Source organism: Xenopus laevis, chromosome 4S (genome assembly GCF_017654675.1).
Source record: "Xenopus laevis strain J_2021 chromosome 4S, Xenopus_laevis_v10.1, whole genome shotgun sequence".
Classification (NCBI taxonomy): Eukaryota; Metazoa; Chordata; class Amphibia; order Anura; family Pipidae; genus Xenopus; species Xenopus laevis.
In genome coordinates, this window is record NC_054378.1 from 49,684,044 (window position 1) to 49,706,774 (window position 22,731).

Below are 22,731 nucleotides of genomic sequence, written 5' to 3' on the forward strand. Positions count from 1 at the left end.
CTGCTGGCTGAAAAATTCTGCTGGAGAAGATGCCGTGTGTGTTATGGGCCTCAAGAGCGTTTCATAAATTAAAAAACGTATAGGAGAGCCAGATTTTGCATGATGCTGCTCGCTTCTACAATTCGTGATAAAATAAGTAAGGGATGTCCCATTTTAGCTTCATTAGCCTGACTTCAAAAAAATCCATATGGCAAATTTACTAGAATGCAAATTTTCAACAGCAAGCGATCCGCCCAGGGGCGATCCTGGCCTCTCCGCCACCGGAGGCAGCAGTTGCTGCCGCCCCCCTCCCCCGTGCGCTTACCTTTTTGCACCTGAGGGGGTCTGGGGGGGGTCCACCAGGGCAGCAGAGAGGGTCAGTGCACTAGCACAGAGAGCCTAATTGCGCTCTCTGCCCCCCCTGGTACCTAGTGGGACTTGACAGTCTCAAGTCGCCTCATTGGCGAAGCGCCCCTGAATCTGCCACACTTTGCACCACTTTGTCAGGCGCAAATTCGTTACCACTACACGAATTTACTAAAACGTGATGTTGCGTCTCAGCAGCCGAAGTAGCTGCTACCGTTAATTCGTCAGAACGAGCATTTCATATAGCAATCTTTCTCTAGCGTTCAATTCTGCCTATCGAAACTTCATTAGTACTCTTACGCTTAACGCTAAGGTCAATTTGAATAGGGCGGGTACACATAGGTCGCATATATGTCTTTATTAGAGCAAATGCTTGAAGTGGCCACTTATTATTACAAATGGCCAAGGAAGCATAACAAAGAAAAAAGAGATCCTCTAATGTCCTAGACATGAGCCGACCCTAAAACTAATGTGGCATGCCTCTCAAATTGGTTAAAAAAAATAACACAAAAATGTTTAATAGTTAGAACGTTTGAGGGTAATCCCGGTTTAAAATATGAAAAATACCCAGTTTCTTACAACTTTTAGGACTTTCCCGCATACAGGATATGATGTCACTGATATTTGATTGAAGAGGATGTTGTTTAATTTTATCAGTTCGCCAGGTCTAAGGTGGCACAGGAAACTTTGGAGAAAGAGGTAATGTTCTGTAAAATTCGCACTTTAGTGAATTTGCAGAGAAACGATTGTTCACCTGAGTGAAAATTCACATGTTGATAGGGCGCGGAACTACGTTGGCGGCAGTATCTTTCGCTAGCAAATTGTCCTTTACGCCTGTTAGTAAATTGACTATGTGCCTGCGGATTGGAGTTCTGGTGAATTTTTGCTAGTGATGGCCACTTCGCCCTTTAGTAAATCTGCCCCATGTCTCTTACCAGGGGCTAGAGGAAACAAAATTAAAGAGATACTGACACCAGAAATTATATTTTTTTTAACATCTATCATAACATTTGGTTTGCATGCTTTTTATAATTTTGCCATAAAAGAAAATGCCCCATGGGTTTACATTACCTATCTTTATCCCCCATGTTCCTTTATAAGTGGGCTGTTGCCATATTTGAGCAGCAGTATTCATTAGAAATTCTGACAGGCCGAGAAGGGAGAGTCAGATTGGCAAAACAGTCAGGTTTAGGAACTTCAACTAATAATTACTTATAAATGCAGCCCTATCAGCAAAAAAAGATCAACATGACCTATCGGTAACTTTTAATGTAAATTAATATTTTGAAAAGTTATTTAGTGTCAGTATCATTTTAAGACCAACGTATCACTGTAAGACCAATTTGCTGGAACCAAATCTAAAGTATAGCTTTTGGTTTTGGAATGAATCATGTGTGTTTATAGCTATTAAATACATAGTGAAGCATCTGCATTGATGCAGTCTAAACACAGTGGCATTTAATAACTTCCTATTCATGTAAATAAATCACTTAAACAATAAGCTCTTCCTGTGGACTTGCACTCTTATAGCTCATCACACAAGTGTTAACAGTATGTCCCCTTTACTACTACTACTTGTTCCCTAATGTTTGGCTTTAAGTTAACACACCATAGATTTGGTGAGCATACATGAATCATGGAATCAGTGGAAACAGCAATGGATGCATGATTAGAAGTTCTCAGCTGCCGAAATTCTGAAAATACTTCCTGGTCCTAGTTAGCCTGAAAATACTTCCTGGTCCTAGTTAGCCAAACACAACCATATCCAACAAGTAATGATATAAATAAAAGCCTAAGATATTCCTGGACAAATATGCAGCATGTTTACTCTACATGTATGAGACCTGCTATCCAGAATGCTTGGGACTTCAGGCTTTCCGGATAACAGATCTTTCTGTAATTTGGATCATCATCCCTAAAGTCTGCTAGAAAATCATATAAACATTAAATGAACCCTGTAGGCTGGTTCTGTTTCCAATAAGGATTCATTATATCTTAGTTAGGATCACTTACAAGGTACTGTTTTACTATTACAAAGAAAAAGGAAATATTTTTTAACATTTGGATTATTTGGATAAAATGGAATCTATGGGAGATGGCCTTTCTGTAATTTGGATCTTTCCAGGTTTCTGGATATCTGGTCCCATATCTGTATCATGAGTTTTATAATATCCACAGCCAACAAAAATGTTCAACTGTGTATCTTTGCAATAAATAGTTCAATAAAAGACAAGGATGCAATCCTTAAAAATTAGCCCTTGAGAAAAAAAATATATATACATATGTGTGTGAAAAAAGGTTTATAAAAGAGCAGAAAAAATGTATTTGAGTTAATAAACGCAACTACTTAACTGCACATTTTTCAACTCAGTCTTCAGTAAATGAAGGAGAAAAGGCTGCTTTTGAAAAAGTTTAATGACAGGTTGATAGTGGGTCTTTCTGTACTGTTTTTTGAAGGCTACACTCAGCTGCCTGATATTTCCCCATTTGATTTCAGAAACAGTTATTTACTAAACTCAAGAAAAAATAGTGATTTTTTTTTTATATATAAAATCAGACAAATTTTTTGAAATGTATTAAACCCCGAGGATGTAAAAGTTAAAATCTGAAAATTCGGCATCTCAGACCTGTCAAGGTTGCATATAAGTCAATGGGAGAAGTCTCAATGATTTTTTGATGTGCGCTAGGTTCCATGCAATACCCTGACGTTTTTCTGAGTTTTTGAACAACAATCTGAATTTTTGGGTGAAAAATCAGAAAAAATTGTGAAAATCGGATGAAAAAACTGAAAAAATAATGAAAATCTTATTTTTCTTCCGCAAATCAAATTTTCGGGAATATGTAATAATAAATAAGCGCAAAAAACCAGAGCGGATTTGATCGGAGTTTATAGCAGAAAATATTAAGATAAATTCGGACTTTGATAAATAACCCCCATAAAGGTTAGTGCCAATGTTAAAGCACCACACCATAAATAATGTTACTTTACAACTTGAGTATTACAGAAACATCAGACATGACAAAGTGGCTCTATTTTCTAGGGGAAAAGTAGTCTATTATTTAGAACAATGAAGCATATTTTTACCAGCCACAATTATCAGCTGCCAACTTAACTGTGTGACTGTGCTTGCCCAAGGGTTTCTACCAATATCTGACTTGATAATAATGGTGGTTACACACAACCATTTTCAACATTAAAAAAAAGAAACAGATACCTGTACTAAAGAGATGTGTGTTTCTTTTTTGTCTTTTAAAATTTTGCATAAAATGACATGACAGAAAAATATTTTAAAAGGCCATGAATTCCAAAAAACTGGTCTGGCAGCTAAATGTCAGATCAAAAACTATCCTTATTGGAGGTAAAGTGTTTTCTTAGTTTCTGTATGTTACACAGATGCCTTATAGGGACTAGCAAGCCATGACCTTAAAAGTCTGCTTGATGCAAAACAATGGCAAAAAAGTGCTCCATTAGTGATTGGGACCTTTGTGCTACTAGTCTTTGTCTTGTCTGTTATAGTATCTGCACCCTCACTTACTTTTTTGTGATCGGGGTGGGGGGTGGATGGTCTTATGTGAAATATACTAATATTACAATAGAATGGTCATACTGTCAACATACTATTTACATTAATCGTATTAAAATGATTTTAATCCATCGAAAGCATTATGCATAGTTTAATGTAAGTTTATTGTGTTAAATCAAACCATTTTAAGTTCAGAAACAGTAATATCGAGAAAATAGTATGTGTAATGAAATTGCTCTAAATGGGGATTTATCAAAGTCCGAATTTATCTCAATATTCCGAAAACTACTCCGACCAAATCAGCACGGGTTTTTTCTCCTTATTCATCATTATATAAGTTTTCTTTTCAGGAAAAGACTTTTACAAGTTGTGAAAAATCCAAATCGTAAAAAAATTTCTGATTTTCCACCCGGAAACAAATTTTTTTGGAATTTTTGCCCGAAAAACTCAAAATTTTTAGATTATTGCATGAAACCCAGCACAGATCAAGATATCTTTGGAACTTCTCCCACTGACTTATATGCAACCTCGGCAGGTCTGAGATGCCGGATTTTTGGATTCTGACTTTTTTCCATCCTTGGGACATAATAAATCCTAAAAAATCTGTGTGTTTTTTTCCACTAAAAATTCACATTTTATACTAAAAAAAACCCAAAATTTTTTGGGGTTTTGGCATTCAGTGTTTAATAAATAACCCCCTAAGTCTCCCTTGCTTTTCTATAACTATATAATCATTATACATTTTAATATTAATATTATAAATATTAAATCATGAGTACTGTACATTAAATCCACCTGCAGTATCTTGGTTTCAGAACTGTGCTAAAGTACAACAGGGACAGGGAAATTAAAGACACCTGTTTTAACAATATAGTTACAGGATTTAATTAATTATATTAGGAATTGTTTGGAACTGCTTTAAAAATGCATAAAAGGAAGACAATACACATTAAATAAATAAAGAGAAATTTTGATCTTACCTGGAATCTGGATACTTTGTTAGGGTGGCTAGACTGCTGGTATACATGTGCCCTCCTACATCTATATGTACCGGAGCATTGGATTTTGTAAGCTGTGCTGGAAGAGGTATTCCTTGGGAAGCCAGAGGAGAAACCGGGGAGCGGGTTAGAGACAGACGGGACATTTTGCTTCCCTCCTGCATGAGAAAGAATTAAAAGAGGCTCTCATTTAGTGCACGGTGGTATTATCTGATTGTGATCATAGATCTAATCAGATCATTTTTACATCTGCCTGATCCTGTAGTCAGATAACAAATTATTGCCACTACTGCAATTAAGTATATTTGCATCATTTTCTACAAAATACCAGAGGGTAGGAGGAATATGCTTATTAGCAATAAGAAACCAAAGAACGTTTTTTTTCAAGGTGTCAGCCTCAAGGGGCATAAAACAAACTGCAAAATTCTAATTAAAGGTCGCGGGCTTATGTGTTAGATGTGAAATATCCCCTGACAAACGAATAACCAATTTGTGAATTGGGATTCGGGGGCTTTTGCAAGTTTGTCTCAATAACGAGACACCTCCAAATTAGTGACTTCCTCAGTACCTAAGGCATATGAGATACACAAGGAGTACATTTCATATCAATCCTGTTAAACTACAATCAGTCTCGTCACTTTTTATGCCAAAAATATGCAAGGAAAGGAAGACGCAACAAAAGAAAATATCTGTCACACGAAATCAGGAAATATTTATTTAGTAGGCATTTTTGGTTGTCGCTTTTGAAATGACATAATTACAGTATTTTCATTATGATTCCCTTTCTCTCTGCTAAGATTTATTTACTCAAGCCATTTTATAGATAATTAATTAGGGATATAGTTCCATCCTAGGTTGTGTTGTTCTAATATAATTCTATATTGTTATAGTCCTGGCGTTCTGCTTCAGCAAACCCTTCTGATTTCTCCCATTACAGTTTTAAAAGGGATCTGTCCTTCATGTGTCTGGTTACATGAGCAAACCTTACAAATATATCAGAGCTTCTTTAGACAGCCCCACCACTGGTCAGAGGGTTAGGATCTCCCACATATGTACGGGTACAAGTGCTTACAAGTGTCTGTCTCTGTTCGCCACCAATGTGGGCATTTTATTCACAGAATTAACAGACTTGCATGTGCTCCCTGCTCAACAAAGCTCAATGTGATTAGTGTCCACTGAACTCTGTGGGATCATAAAAGCCTCAAATGAATCTAGAGACTCCAAGGCAAAAGAGGATTCTGAGGTGTCACTTGACATCATTTGGGATCCTTCACAAAAGCTCCAAAAAGCAGGTGTTCAAATAAGTGCTTAGTCTGAATATTTCTTTTAAACCATACGAACAATAGATCCATCAAAGTGTCAAAAATGTATCTTCATGCTACAGAGGTGAAAAAGTAAACAACAGAAACACTTTTGCTGACCAATGGCCAACATAATATTATTAGGACTGAAATCAGACCAGGTCACTTTACAGAAATGTAAATAGGAAAGAGAGGAGTAGCATGGCTCCAACGTAAACCTCTTGTCCCCTTGGACTATTTGTTGCTGCTCAGTACTGCACTTTGTTTTCAAACATATTTAAAACCAATTTCATATGTAGGATGTCGAAACTATATAGAGAATTAGTTGGTGCAAATTGGTCATACCATTAAGGGGCAGATTTATCAAGGGTAGAATTTCGAGTTCGAATTTTCGGTTTTTTTATGGCCAAAATTTTCAAATTTGACTAGAGAATTGTTAAAATTCGATTTGTGTTATTTTGAAAATTCGAATTAAATTTTAAGTATTTAACATTCTCTGACCCTTTAAGAACTCTTCGACTATTTGCCACCTAAAACCTGCCGAATTGCTGTTTTAATCAATGGGAGATGTCCTGGGATCAATTTGGAGTTGTTTGCACCCTTCCTGACGTTCAAGCTTTTCTCTGAGAAAAAAACTTGAATCGTGTTTTCAGGTCTCCAAACTCGAGTTTTCGAGTCGATCCTATTCATCCGAGTTTTACAAATTACATTTTTTAAATAAACTTTGGTCGAATTTTGAGTTCATGGGAGTTTATGAATTCGAAATTCGACCTTTGATATATGTGCCTCTGTGTATATTCAACTAGTGATGGGCGAATTTATTCGCCAGGCGCGAATTTGCGGCAAATTCCTGCGATTCGCCACCTCCAAACAAATTTGCGAAACCGCAGCGAAAATTTGCCAGCGTCCGTTTTTTTTGGACGCCGGCTCATTTTTGCCAGTGAATTTGCGCTGTTTCACAAATTTTCTGCCGTTTCGCGAATTTCGTGGGAAATTCACAAATTTTTTGCCAAAGCGAAACGCCCCAAATTCGCCCATCACTTTACACAATTACAATTTGAGTCTTTTTTCACTGTGCACCTTACACCCCAATGGAAACTTTTGAATGTCAAAATTTTATGAAGTAATAAAGAATACAGGTATGGATCCTGTTATCCAGAATGCTCGGGACCTGAGGTTTTCCAGATAATGGATCTTTCCGTAATTTGGATCTTCATACCTCACGTCTACTAGAAAATCATGTAAACATTAAATAAACCCAATAGGCTGGTTTGCTTCCAATAAGGATTAATTATATCTTATTTTGGATCAAGTACAATGTACTGTTTTTACTACAGTGAAAAAGGATATCGTTTTTAAAAATTTGGATTATTAGGATAAAATGGAGTCTATGGGAGACAGTTTTCTGGATAATGGGTTTCGGATAAAGGATCCTATACCTGTACTAAAGAATATGCTAAAAAAAAACTCTTTTAACCCTATAAATGTCTCTTTAGTCTAAGCCTATAACTATTTCCATTTCTTTAGTTACTCGTTGCTTGTTAAAAAAAATATGCTATTTTTGTCACATTATTAAAAAAAAAACGATATTGTTATTAAATATTTTAATTCTTAACTATAATCATTTTAACATTTATCATTATCCAACCAGAACTGACTAAAACCAACAGTTGTCATATTCTGGCTAAAAAATTGTAAGCCACCCTTTCCTAATACTGTCAGAAGCTTTAGGCATTCAGCATCGTAACAACATCCTACACAGAACTATAGGCCAGAATGGGCAATCAAGATATGCTAATGAACGAATGGCACCCATTGGCTAAGCACAGAGAGGAGCCGTATATTAATGTGGAGTTAAAAAGTTAACAACCAATGAAAGAGCCAGCTTTCTCCATTACAATTCTGCCCAATACACTAGGCTCTAAATTTTCATGGACCAGCTGGCGGATGTTTTTATTTAGTTTTCTTCCAACTGGAGTAAAACATGTATCTAATATAATAAGGCAAAAGAAGAGCACTATAAATATATACAAATAATATTTCTTGTTATATAACCTGTGTCCCATTCTTATACAGTATCGGAACATGCTCAGCTTATGTTTTGAAATGTGGATTCTAGGGATAATAAATTGGCTGGAAACGTCATTGTACAGAACATTACCCAGACCATGAACTTTTGAAAGGTCATTAGACTCTCCAGATTCCATACGAACAATACCCCAGTTGTTTGGCTCGAAATCTCATGGAGAACATTGGAAACATCTGCATTTGTTTTTTCTTTGTTTAAGGATGTGATTGACTTATTTCATTCTCTGTAATAATAAAACAGTACCTTGTACTTGATCCAAACTAAAGTATAATTAATCCTTATTGGAAGCAAAACAAGCCTTTTGGGTTTATTTAATGTTTACATGATTTTCTAGTAGTCAAGGTATGAAGATCCAAATTATGGAAACATCTGTTATCTGGAAAACCCCAGGTCCAGAGCATACTGCATAACAGGTCCCATACCTGTACCTCTCTGGCTAAACTGAAAAGGTTATATGCTATCAACAGTCAGGGCCAAGGTGGAGTTTTATTACAATGAAAAGTATTTCAGCTATTCTGTTAAATGAATGCGGTGCTGCCATCAAAAGTTTAAAAAACGAAATATATTAATTCCTGTTTGCATGCTGGGGACTGATTTCAAATATTTTGGGCTACAAATTAAAAAAAACCAATATATACAGGTATGGGACCTGTTATCCAGAATGCTCGGGACTTGGGATTTTCCAGATAACAGATCTTTCTGTAATTTGGATCTTCATACCTTAAGTCTACTAGAAAATCTTGTAAACATTAAATAAACCCAATAAGCTGATTTTTCTTTGAATAAGGATTTATTATATGTTCGTTTGAATCAAGTACTGTTTTATTGTTACAGAGAAAAAGGAAATCATTTTTAAAAATTTGGGTTATTTGATTATAATGGAGTCTATGGGAGATGGCCGTTCCGTAATTTGGGGCTTTCTGGATAATGGGTTTCCGGATAACGGATCCCATATATATATATATATATATATATATATATATATATATATATATATATATATATATATATATATAAATATATATATATATATATATTTATATATATATATATATAATTACTAATTTACTAATGACTAATTACACAATTCCCTCCATTATACAATCTTATGGTTTTAATGCTGACCCCCCTCCCATACAATGCACTGTGTGTCCTCCTGGCATACACTGGGTTAAGCGCAATTAAATTAGTCTGCTCTATGTAAAATATTCACTATCCTTAATTGCATGAAAAAAAAAATCCTGAAGCACAAACAAGTATTCAGCATCAGCCGAACCTGCCTTAGGCAAAACCAATACCGCCTGGTCCCCAAATTATGTGGAGATTTCTTTTTTTTTTATTTCCTCTCAAGAATTCCACATCAAGTTCTTCCAGGGCAAGATTGTTTCCCCCTGCCTTTATAGACCTACTGCATAAATGCTGCTTGTAAAAGCTATTTGCCCATGTAAAGTGAAATAATCAGAATGCTATGCTCATTTACACACAAAATGATTTTGTGTCCCATTGTGCTCACAGTTGTTCGGCTCTCTAGGGGTGATTAAACTAGCTATGCTGCTACAGCTTGAGATGATTTCACAAAATCGTTTCTCCATGAAGTTGCCTCTTTCCTAAGCTGTTATTTTAACCATAAAAGGTAAACAGAAGGCAGTTTTAAGAACTCCATTCAGCTTCTTGCCTGGGGCATGTGCCCGAAGCAAAGAATGTTGAAACTGCAGAATATTCCAGGGTGTTGCCTTTCTTATTCAAAAGCCTACAGGAATACTCCTCATTTAATACACACACACACACACACAAAGTGGATGATACATTCAGATCCCACAAAAAAAAAAAAATAATTGAAAAAAAGAATAAACTTCAAAAGTGTTAGAAGTTTTGGGCGGATAAAGATTTCCCACCTCTGCATATTGCCTGGGGCCCTAGTAACCAATACTGCTGTTGATGTTGGGAACAGAGAGTAGAAATAAACTGCACAGAGAAAAAGCAGAGAAACAGAGAGAGAGAGTGAGGACTGTGTAGGTGAAAGGTTGAAAAGAAGCAAGAAACACCCTGGGAGTCTGGGACAAACAATAGATAAAGTAAGGAGAGGGGCTACTGTTGCATTTAAGCTATCAATACAAGCTCAAGTCAAGTTCATTGTCCAAGTATATGAATTTTTCCATGTTTAAAAAAAAAAAAAGTTGTGTTAACAAAACCAGCATGTAGCGCCTTCCTCCTTGTATTAAAGCCAGTAAAAATTGCCTAAGTGGGCAAGGGGAAATGTACACAGTCCAGATCATGACTCTTCAAAGGGATACTGTCATGGGAATTCGCTTTTTTCAAAATGAATCAGTTAATAGTGCTGCTCTGGCAGAATTCTGCACTGAAATCTGTTTCTCAAAAGAGCAAACAGATTTTTTTTAGATTTCATTTTGAAGTCTGACATGGGGCTAGATATATTGTCAGTTTCCCAGCTGCCCCCAGTCATGTGAGTTGTGCTCTGATAAACTTCAGTTACTCTTTACTGCAAGTTGGAGTGATATCACCCCCCCCCAGAAGCCTAACAACAGAACAATGGGAAGGTAACCAGATAGCAGCTTTCTGACACAAGATAACAGCTGCCTGGTAGATATAAGAACAGAACTCAATAGTAAAATCCAGGTCCCGCTGAGACACATTCAGTTACATTGAGTAGGAGAAACAAAAGCCTGTCAGAAAGCAGTTCCATCCTAAAGTGCTGGCTCTTTCTGAAAGCACATGACCAGGTAAAATGACCTGAGATGGCTGCCTACACACCAATATTACAACAAAAAATATACTTGGAATTAAATTTTATATTGTAGAGTGAATTATTTGCAGTGTAAACAATGTAATTTAGGAATAAAAACGACATCATAAAACTCCTGACAGAATCCCTTTAATGAAGATCACAGCACTGGTTGCAAAGGATTAAGAAAAGGAAAGGAATATCTGCTCGCTGTCTCCCAGACTTTTAATGCTGCTGGATGAGGACAGCCATGCTCTCAGGTACATCACACAGTAGCTATTTGATGCTTCGGGGAGCAGAGGAAGATGTATTTATCAGCCTTGCACTGACTTCATCAGTCGGCTTGTAATGACACAATAAGCAACATCCTGTCTGTGTCTAGCAGTCATCAGCTTTTAATAGGACAACTGACTGGCACACATAGAATGCATACAGCTGCACATTACAGTAGCTGACTACATATTACATATCTGGACTAATGATACTTATATGTTTGCTGGGGTTTTGTACCAGAGTTTCTCTAAAGGAATCCCCTGTGTGAAGTTCTCCTCTTGGATCAAACACATGGTAGAGAGGAGAAGACTAGGAATAGCAAATCCTATCAAAGGTTAGGCTAGGTATCTCTACTACAGCCCTTATAACAAAAACATTTATTAATTTAGCAGAATCTAACACGTTATATGTACCATAAGTTCATTATATAAATAATAGTAAGTTCATCATATAAACAGCTACAAGGTTTCCCACATGGAGAGTTTGTTTGGCAAGAGTACTGTATCAGCAAACATTTTTGAACCTTTTATCGCAATTGACCCATTTAATCCGTCATACTATAACTTTATTTAAGTCTCCGTTTTTGGGTCCTGAAAAGCCCCATAAGCTTTATCTAACTAAAGGGCACAATAATAAAGACCTCAGGGATTGAGAGGAATGTGTTAGTAATTTCATGCAAGGGGCAACACTACAAAGTGGAAGTGAAGTATGCAACATGCTGACATCCTACAGGACACAACACACACTGCCCTGACTATAGTTTTCTATTAGAAGCTATAGTTTTACCCCCTCTGGTAGCTGCCAGCCATCTGTGAGAGTGCAACTACCCAGCTGTGGTTGAAACACTTAGGCTACTGGGGGATTCTGGGAACCGTAGTTCAGCCACATTTGGAAAGCCCTACAGGTCAAAGGCCCATGATCCTTAGCAAAGTCAAAAGAACAATTACTGGAAAGTATTGACTACCAAGCTCAACCCAAATCTCAGTGCGTCCATATCTATCACCTCCAGAGCCAGAAGTAGGAGAAGAAGAGTCTGTTAAATTGATAGAAGAATGGGCCCACTTCTGAAGGGGAAATCAATTAATCAATCAATCAATCTCAGTTAGGACTGTCTAGCAGTCTTTCAGTGTTTGTGGTACTACAACTCCCAGGATCCCATACTGAGACCTGCAGTTTAACAACAGGATGCACACACTGAAAATACACTATATACAATGTCTGTTATACTTTTATCTACATTCCAGACTGCTAATGGGGGGCTGGGTAAATGCCCTTTCTGCCCTACCCCAAAATCAGCCCTGCCTTCTTATGGCTTGGAAGAGCAGAATATTTCCCACTGGATCCAGTCCAATCAGATCCAGTCCAAGCAGGGACACCCCATCAGCCCTGGGACTCTTTGTGTTGTTATGAGAGGAGGAGGGAACCCTGGCTCTGAACAAAAGGGGGATGACTAGTTGGATTTGGGGTAGATGAGCAGGCTACTTTTCAAGTCACTTTCCCCCATTTTCTCTCCCCCAAAACAGCAGCACATAGCCCCCCCCCCAGAGTGCCCGGCACTCCATTCATCTTCCCTTACCTTGGTAGCTGGACAAAGTCTCTCCCCCTTCAGCTTCACTCGCAGCTTCTCCTCTTGCTGTGGGTACCGTCGTGCCCCCTTCTCCGTGTGTTCCCCCCACCTTCAGCTTGTCTCCAGCAGACACCCAAAAAAAAACACCCCAAGAAAAGAAAAAAAATCCCAAATGAGTGTGTGAGAGAAAAAGGAGCAGGCTGGTGTGTGAGAGCAGAACACCAGGAACCCGTCTCCCAATAACAGAGAGAGCACAGAGAGAGCAGCACATACACAAATTCTTGCTCAAGGCTCCCAAACGCCTTTAGGGCAAGGATTAGCCTACAATTAACTAGCCTTGCTCAACTCGCGTTCATGGGAAAATGGGAGATATTCTCGCACAACCCCCTCGCTCTCCATTCTCCAATGAAGAAAACAAAAGGAACCGTCTCTCTATTTCTCTTTTTTTCCCTTTTCTTTAAATCCCTCTTTTTTCTGCACCCCCCTTTAAATTGAGTGGTCCCTCTAACAGTTCCAAGAGCGGAGGGATAGCGGTTCAATAGTGCTGGATATCACCGGGATACTGTCATGTATTGCACTAGGCAAGGAAAGAAGGAGGAAAGAGAGGGAAAGGGGGGGGAAGCTGATTTTAATCATTGTCATTTCGTCTGATGTAATATTTCCTCGGGCATTTTCAACTAGGCATAAATTTTCAGTTCCCAAATAAGTAACACAGGGCACGTTTTTCTCTCGCATCCTCTGACTTTGCGCCTTCCGCTGGCTCTGCCACTCACTTGAACTTGTTGATAAGAAACTGGGCGAAGTGGAAGGGGGCTGGGTGTTTACAGGGGTGATTCGGGGGTAAGTTAGAGAGGCCATTTGCCCAGGACCCAGCCGCACCACAGATAGAGTGAGGAATGGAAGAATACATTATAGTAAGTGCAGCAGGAATATCTAACCCACAGCCCTCGAGCTGTTGTTTTACTACAGCTCCCAGCATGCACTGAAAGACAAAGTCATCCAGACGCAGCAGGGGAGCTGCAGGTTTACTGATCCCTGGGAGCTACGTGAAAGGGCAAGACAAGAGCTTCTGACAGAGAAGAGTCAGAGCAGTGGGTGCCCTGTTCCCAAAATTATGTCGGCATTTTGTATACGTCTCTCTCACTTTGTGTTGCTGTGCTTTGCATGGCACCTCTAATATTTCATGTAGAGTGCCCTTCATACAGAATAAGCGTAGAGGCCCAGCACTAAAAGCCTAAATTAAGTTTCTAGTGTGATAAATGTAAGTGGGTCAATAAAGCTATAAAGGTTCAAAAATGTTTGCTGAGCTACTACTGGTAGAAAACTTTCTCATAATCCCTTTGCCTAACAAACTCTCCTTCTGTGAACCCCTCAATGTCAAATTTGAGCGAATAAAACTGATGGGGGACGCTGGGATTTGTAGTGACAGCTGAAAAATCCTTACAGATGTAAGGTCTTTGATGTGTAGTACCCCCCCCCCCCACACACACACACAAAATAAGAGGGGATAAAATAAATCAGGAATGTCAAACTACAACTCCCAGAATCCCCTAACAGGCAAACTGCATACCCTGTGGTTGTGTATTAACAACTGAAAGGCTGTAGGTTTATTTATCCCCCCCCCCCCCAGATGGGGTCCCCAGCCTTCCTGCATTGCCAGGGGCCCCTCTTCTCTGCCATTGCCTTGGGTATTTTGGGGACTGTTCATTGTTCCATCTTTCACCTCCCCCTCTCTAGCCTCCCAAGTCCCCTACCCCCCTTTTTGTTAATGTCTGGCATTGTACCGCCAGATTTCCTGGAGGCCATTAAAACCAAATGACGTCTATCGACATGCTTTTCTGCTATTGCAAAATGCGCCCTCTCCACTCGCCCCTGGCTAAACGAGCCATTTCAATTATAGAGCACGGCTAGCTGGAGATGTCTGCCAGGGAGATCTCCCATGCAGACAGGCCTCTCCACAAACACTTCAATCCCCCCCCACACACACTTTCATTCTCCTCTTCATCTACACAATGTTTTCCTATGCAAAGTGGGGCCTAAACTTCAGCACCGGCTTATGATTAGAGATGCTAATTAACTAAAACATAACAAAGGTGGTAAATTCCATTTGTCATTAGACATTAGCTATGCAATTGCAGTTATTGTGACTGCCTGAATGACAGATGCCAATCTGTAACACAACTTTTTGCCGCACGTGTGCTTCCAAACTGTGGGTGCACATATCACTTCCTATGCTGCCACATTTGGTAATATCATATATTAATAGTTGTGGGTCAAAATGCACTAATCTTCCCGAAAAGTGTCGCCTTTATCAGGGTTCCAATCAATCCCCATTTCAGGACCTCGGCCCCTGGAGAAATGTGTCCCAGTACAGAGTACAAAGTTTTTGGGTCACCCATCCTCCGATTTTGCTGAAGGGGAGCTGATTTTGCATTAAAAGCGACAGCAGGGTGACAGCAGCCGCAAAATATTACATGCTAGCATATTTGTCTTCTGTTTTACATTAAAAGAAACTTTGTGGTTGTGACCTTCATTGGCTGTGGGAAAGGGGGAGTGACCAATAAGTAGGTTCTGCCTAAATCAAAATGAAGTGCCATGTGCACTGACTTTAATATGTGTCCCCAGGTTTCAGTTTGAAAATCTAGCAGCTTTAGCCTGCGTGCTTTCAAGAAAGTGATCTAAGTAATCTTTTGGGGATAAAAGCTATCAAATCCCTGGAAGACTTGGACAATGTTCAATATTGAATTTGATCTAGGGTTGCCACCTGAAGGGCTGCCTGGGTCAAAACTGCCTGCCCAGTTTTCCAAATTAAGAAAACCCGGCAGGATTCTCTAAGATTGACATGGCCATCGTCCAGGCCCGCCCCCTATGCATCACAGCCCACCCCTCTTTGTCACAGCCACGCCCCTGTGTCATAGCCATGCCCCCTGCCCGGTCTCCACCGGGCTAAAAGGTGGCAACCCTAATTTGATCCAATCATTAGGCATATGTGATCAATTCAATCAAAGTTCAGTGGAAGATTTAGAATTATCATTTTTATTATTTACACATATTTATAATGTACCAATGTATTCTGGTATGGGGCATAGATAATGCACATACAGATGATGGGTGTATATAATGAACATACAGATTACTCACAATAAAATGTCAGAAACCAGATGTAAAAGGGAAGGAGGGCTCTACTCATTTATTCTTGAATAAACCGGCCCCCAGAGGTGTATCTACAAAGCAAACAGACCCCTTTGAATGCTGGAAAGCCCTAAAGAAATAGTGAGCCTAGTGTGTATGACTGATTAGAGGCAACCTGCCCTAGATGCCAAGGAAGAAAGTACAGCGCCACCTAGTGTACTGTTTAGCTTTTGCTTTGTCCTGCAGCAAAATTGTTCTTAGGGCCCCTTTAAGGATTATGTTAGACAGAGTACCAGTGGCAGATTAATGACATGTGAGGGTCCTAGGCTGCAACCATACAGGCCCCTTCTAGGCTACTGTTGGGTCCAGATGCGTGCAGATCCAGGCACATGTGCACCCAAGCTTGGGTTCAGAGTGTGCCAGTGATGTCTCTGGATCTACACACATCTGGGTGCATGCACCTTGCCTGTCTTCTTCTTCCAGCCGGAGCACCTGACCAGACTCAGCAGCTCTAAAAAAACAAATCAGTAATGTAACTACACGGCGATGGGCCCAGGTTCAGGCCATGCAGCCAAGCCCCCCTCCATAACAATCTTTGCAGCAGATTCGTGTGCGCACAAACCACCAGCGGGACCCAAGGGGGTGCAGGCCCTGGTGCACTCTCACCCCCCTGCACCCCTGGAGGTTTTGCCACTGATTGGAATAATTAAAAAAGCTAGATGGTCCCCTGATCACACTGTCCCCCCTTTGCATTAATTCCCTCCACCTGCACATTATCTTTTTTGATCACATGCATCAAAATTGCAAGTCAGTACACACCTGGGCCTCCATGCAACTACTGAATTTGCTGTTAATTAATTAGTGATGGGCGAATTTATTCACCAGGCGCAAATTTCTGCCACCAGCGATGGTTCCGCCGCCGGCAACAATTAAACGGACACCCATTGACTTTAATGTGCGTCAATAGTCGCCGGTGTCAAAATTCGCATTTTAGCAAATTTTTCGCCCGTTTCATGAAATTCACGTATTTCCTGGCGAAACTGAACAAATTCGCCCATCACTACTGTTATTATTGTTACTCTCCAAATGATGGCCAGGGTCAGGGCCGGAACTAGGGGTAGGCAGAAGAGGCAGCTGCCTAGGGCACAACGATTTAGGGGTGCTGGGCAGCTACCTCTTCTGCCTACCCCTAGACCTGGCTGCACTCCTCTAACAGTACTTTGCGTTCCAGCGTCGGCGTTCATGCGTGCGCCAGAGTCAGCACACATCGAGCTACAGGGGAAGGAGGGGGCGAGCTGGCCAGCTGGGTTGCCTTGGGCGCCCAGTCAGCCTGGCCCGCCTCTGGCCAGGGTCATCCCCATTGTCCAGACTGTACCTCTCCAGACTAAATTTCCAGTCTTAACAGTAATAGACTCTCAGGTTGCAATGGGAGTTACAGTTCAGTAACAGTATAAGCACCTTGAGTTAAATATCTTACGGCTGTGGAACTGATGACACACATTTGAAACAACAGCAGTACTTAATAAAAATCTGCAGAGTTTAAAATGCAGTGTACTTGCAATAAGTGCAGCCTAATGCATTAGGTTATTTTATTTTTTTAAATTAGTCCCACATAGTTATTGGTAAGTGGATAGACCAATAGCTCTGCTGTTTGGAATGTAAAGGAATAATATAACAATATTTCTTAGACAAGTGCCAGAACACAGAACCCTAGACATTTTTAGCTATTAGCGCCTACTAGTGAAAGCTTATTGTAAGTACAGAACAGATCAATACACAGTATTTCCCAACCTCTTTATAAGGTCAAGTGGTTTATATTGAGGTTAGGGAAATATACGTCCCAGTTGCCATTTTTTTTGGGGGGTGTGGTTTGCTGCTGGTGTCTGTGTAGTTCATTTACTATGCAATGTGCCTTTTGTGCCACAATATCATAGAGCTACAAAGAACATAATAAAGTCTGGTTCTATCCCCACGGAAGGAATAAACAACTTTTTTTTTCCTTCCTAGAGGGTACTTTTTTTGTTTTTAGAGTATGAACTCCAGCAGAAAAGGGAAATTTTCTCATTAAAGTTACATCCCTGCAGTTAGTTCAATTACTTGATATATGCAGAAGATGTTGTAAATTTAAAGATTTAAATAGCTTACAAAGATGCCAGAGGCTCCATCAGTTAATTTCCTTAATTTATGGATTTTTAGCTGAGCTTTTGAAATGAAAAGGAGAATTGAGAACTAGGCCATCTCAATGATTTGCATCCCCCACACGGTAAGTTGTTGTGGACATTTTAAGTGAAACAGGTAAATCAGGTATTTAACGCAGGTGATTCACTTTTTAATTCCTCTTATTAATAATTATAAGACACATTCGTTTAGACTTGCCGTTGGCAGTAAAACATGGGCCAGGTTTACCTGAAGACTGATGAGTTGGCTGCTGTTTCACTCCAAATTTGTCCTAAAAAGTTTCACGTTAATATGACGTTCAAAGCTTATATTTACCAGCCTTATCGATGCTACAGAGAATGAGATGCAACATGCAAATATACATACAATTGCAAGTGGAAAGTTTATGGTTTCTTTCAATGTATTATTGATACAGATTGGCTCTCTAACTGTCTCTGATTGTCTTTGTTGCATTACCCCCTCTTATTTGACTGCCTATCATTTATGCGTACATAAGGATTCAGTATCCGACTGGGACACCAGGGGCCCACCAAAAACCTTAGACCAGGGGCCCACCGTAAAACCTTAGACCAGGGGCCCACTCTTTACATACTATAATCTATTATTCCATCTATTTAGCCTCTAAGGTTTTCAACCAAAACCTTAGACCAGGTGACCATTCAAAACCCTTAGATCAGGGGCCCACTCTCAGTACTATACTTCCTCTGTATTCTCCTAGTCCATTTTCTTCGCATACTATAATCTATTATTCCATCTATTTAACCTCTTTGTTCCCATAGATATAGGGAATGGCCATGAAATAGGCCAAATGTTTAGCAGTATAAGGGCCCACTGGGTTTTCCTGGTATCCTGATGGGCCAATCCGACACTGCAGACCCTGTAATATTGATGTGTAAACAGAAACGATATAGAAATAGTTGGAAATAAAGTTGCGTGCTATTCAAATAATTGTTCAAGGCAGAAAGGCATTCTAACAATAGTGATATACAGGTATGGGACCTGTTATCCAGAATCCTCGGGACCTGGGGTTTTCCAGATAATGGATCTTTCTGCATATCTTAATGCTACTAGAAAATCATGTATACATTAATAAACCCAATAGGCTGATTTTGCTTACAATAAGAATTCATTATATCTTAGATTGGATCAAGTACAAGGCACTGTTTTTTTATTACAGAGAAAAAGGAAAAAGGAAAAATAAAATGAAGTCTATGGGGAGTCTTTACATCATAAGGAGATTTCTGGATAACAGGTTTCCAGATAATGGATTCCATAACTATAGACAGATGAAGACTGATGAAGCGGTGCGGTTTTGCTTCTCCTTAACTACAGTGAACATATGCCGAGTAGGGAGCTTAGTAGCAATATTAACAGAACAGTCATATTAAAGCTATAGTTGCCATTAGACTAAGGGCAAGGCCAGACTTGGCGTTTTTGCAACGTTTTTACGTTGCGTTTTTAAAAAAGAACAGCTAGGCGTAAATACACATAAACTGCACTACCGCTGAAACTAATGGAAAACGCACTATGGCAATTCACACAGGGTGCTTGCAAGCTGAAATCCGCCACAGGACGCCGGTATTGGTGTTTTTTAGCTGAAACGCCAATACGTCAAGAAACTACCAAATCAATAGACTCTATGGGATCTGCACGTTTGAAACCACACTTTGCGTAAATACGCAGCGTATTTTTAATATAGCGTCCAAATTCTCAATGAGAACAATGAAAACAATGAGAAGTGCATGTTGGGAAAAGAACCATATGTGCTGAAAAACGCATGAAAAAAGTATGTTGACGGTCGCATGTGGTTTCAGTGGCGTATTTATGCCTGGCTGTTCTTTTTTAAAAACGCAACGTAAAAACGTTGCAAAAACACCACGTCTGGTCTTGCCCTTAGTGGCAAGCTATACACCCAAACAATGTCACTTGTGAACCTCATTAGTAAATGGATCTCTAGGAAAATGGAACTCTAGTTGGCACAAATAGTACAACAAAGGGGAAGCGCAATTAAGGAGTCAGATTGAGCACTATTTATATGTTACTGCTCCTAAACAGAATGTTATACATGGCTCTGAGTACAATCTGATGTGCCACAGATCAGCTATATACTCTCCAGAGAGCTGAGATCTTGTTATGGAAAATATATTTTGCTAAGTGCTATTATAGGGGTGTTTAGGTCCATGGGACTCTATGGCAGTTTTCACCAAGAAGCAGTTAATCTATATAGGGGTTATGTAATATAAGGGGCAACGTTTGCTGCACTTCTTATCACCTGTATCAGAAGGTATCACTTCCAGGTCACCTGTTTAAAAGCAGACATCTTATTGGTTGTAATGGGTTACTGCTCCTAGATAAACTTTGTCCCTTTTATTACATATGGGGGAAAGTCTCCTGGATGGGAGTTATGGAGCAAACTTCCTGTAGGACCCAGGAACGATTTGTGTTACTGCTGTATGAGTAATTGGAAGATCGGTCAGTCACACGTGCCTGTCAAACACTTTAGGGGGCCCATTTACTAAGGGTCGAAGTGAATTTTCGAATTCAAAAACTTTGAATTTCGAAGTAATTTTTGGGTACTTTGACCATCGAATAGGCCAAATTCAACTTTGATTCGAATTGAAAACACTTCACAAATTCGACCATTCAAAGTACTCTTTAAAAAGCTTTGACTTCGCCACCTTAAACCTGCCGAATTGCTGTTTAGCCTATGGGGGGAACCTCCTATAACCTATATGAGCCATTGGCTATGTTTTGAGAAGTCGAAGGTTTTTTTGTAAAATCGTACGAATCGTACAATTTGAAGGATTTCATCGTACGATCGTACGATTTCAATTAAGCGTAAAAAATCTTTGTCTTCGACTTCGACTATCGTACTACACCTATTCGATGGTCGAATTTCGAAGTTTTTTCACTTCGAAATTCGACCCTTGATAAATCTGCCCCTAGGTGTCATAAGAAAGTGAGAGGCACTGTTATCTACCTTGCAAGTTGTAGCATTGTACTGAAGATGAGAATATATAAGTGATAACTATGGGGGGTATCTCGCTCTGTCACTAGCAATGGTTTTTAGTCCTGATCCCTGTGGCAATTACTTGCTGAGTTGTGTGTTCATGTAGCTGTATAAATATGTAACACATCAGCCATATAAAGAACATCAGCTTATTGTTCTACAATTCTACACTTATGGTTTTTTTTTCTATTATCAAGGTTTTTTTCTGTCTATTTAAATCTCAGTCCCAGTTTCACTGGCAGCCCAGTCAAGTGTAAGCAAAGGGTGCAGCGGCAATCGTAGGCTCAAACAATAAGACACGAGGGATCATTTACCTATCACAGGGCAGTTGGAGTCTCACAAAGTTAGCCGCAGTCATTGCATGAAAAATTCCATTCATTAATGGTACTTACTGTATGTCCAAAGCCTCTCCTCAAGATGCTACCAGTGTCCAAATAATCAGGAAACATGCGAGGTTATGTAATAAAAGGCACTACGTTTGCCCAGGAGCAGTAACGCATAGCAACCAATCAGCAGGTAGAATTTACTGGACACCTGTTTAAATGCAAGCATCTTATTGGTTGCTATGGGGTGCTGCTCCTGGCCAAACGTAATGCCTTATATTACATATAGGGATAAATCTTCACCAAGCAATACATTTGGAATAAAATATATTTACAGTACATGGGTGTTGTAATCTAATCCATACTTGGTCAGTATAATATGCCTTTAAAGCTTGCTTTAAGGCCAATGTCATTATACTTGGGTAGATACTCTGTTGGTTGAAACATCAAAGGCTTCATAAATAAATGTTCCTATCGGCCAGTTCCTAAGAATGACAGCTTTGTACTGGCTATAAAACCTCAGGCACAATGTGATATTTGGACTTTTCACATTTAGGGAATGCATGCTCGGGGGCTTTTTGATTTATCCTGCTGGAGAAAAATGTTAAATCATTAAACAAGGAATTTTAGAACTTAAATATAGAAATGTTCATTTTATTTATTGTATAAACCAGTGCTATACAGCTGTCTGCACTTAGCAAGGTTACATGGGGAAGCTATGCCACAGATACAGTCCAACTGAAAAGTAAACATTGTGGGAACAACCGAAAGTGTTCTAAGATGGTCTAAGACAGTGGTCCCCAACCTTTTTTACCTGTGAGCCACATTCAAATGTAAAAAGAGTTGGGGAGCAACACAAGCATGAAAAAGTCCCTTAGGGTGCCAAATAAGGGCTGTGATTGGCTATTTGGTAGCCCCTATGTGGACTGGCAGCCTACAAGAGGCTTTACTTGGCACATTACTTTGTTTTTATGCAATTAAAACTTGCTTTCAAGCTCTGAATTCAAAAATAAGCACCTCCTTTGAGGACCCTGAGAGCAACATCCAAGGGGTTGGAGAGCAACATGTTGCTCGCAAGCTACTGGTTGGGGATCACTGGTCTAAGACATCCCATAAAATTGATAGCAGAAGTGTACTGCTGTATTGTATCCCCTTTTAACAAAATCTAACATTCCTTTTTCAACACTGATCTGTTGTAGAGTTCATATACTGTAGCTTATTTAAAGGACAAGGGATGACTAATTTACT

At 39.5% G+C, this 22,731-nt stretch overlaps 1 protein-coding gene across 1 annotated transcript in view; it reads right to left on the reverse strand.

The window, feature by feature from the left end:
• Positions 1–13,615, reverse strand: part of kctd15.S (potassium channel tetramerization domain containing 15 S homeolog) — a 39,901-nt gene extending 26,286 nt beyond the window's left edge. Inside the window, exons 1-2 of the mRNA XM_018240482.2 lie at positions 12,850–13,615; positions 4,850–5,025 (exon numbers count right to left, since the gene is read on the reverse strand). Coding sequence (XP_018095971.1) covers positions 4,850–5,013 — 164 coding nt within the window. The 5' untranslated portion in view covers positions 5,014–5,025; positions 12,850–13,615. The remainder of the gene's footprint in view (positions 1–4,849; positions 5,026–12,849) is intronic.
• Positions 13,616–22,731: the final 9,116 nt, after the last annotated feature.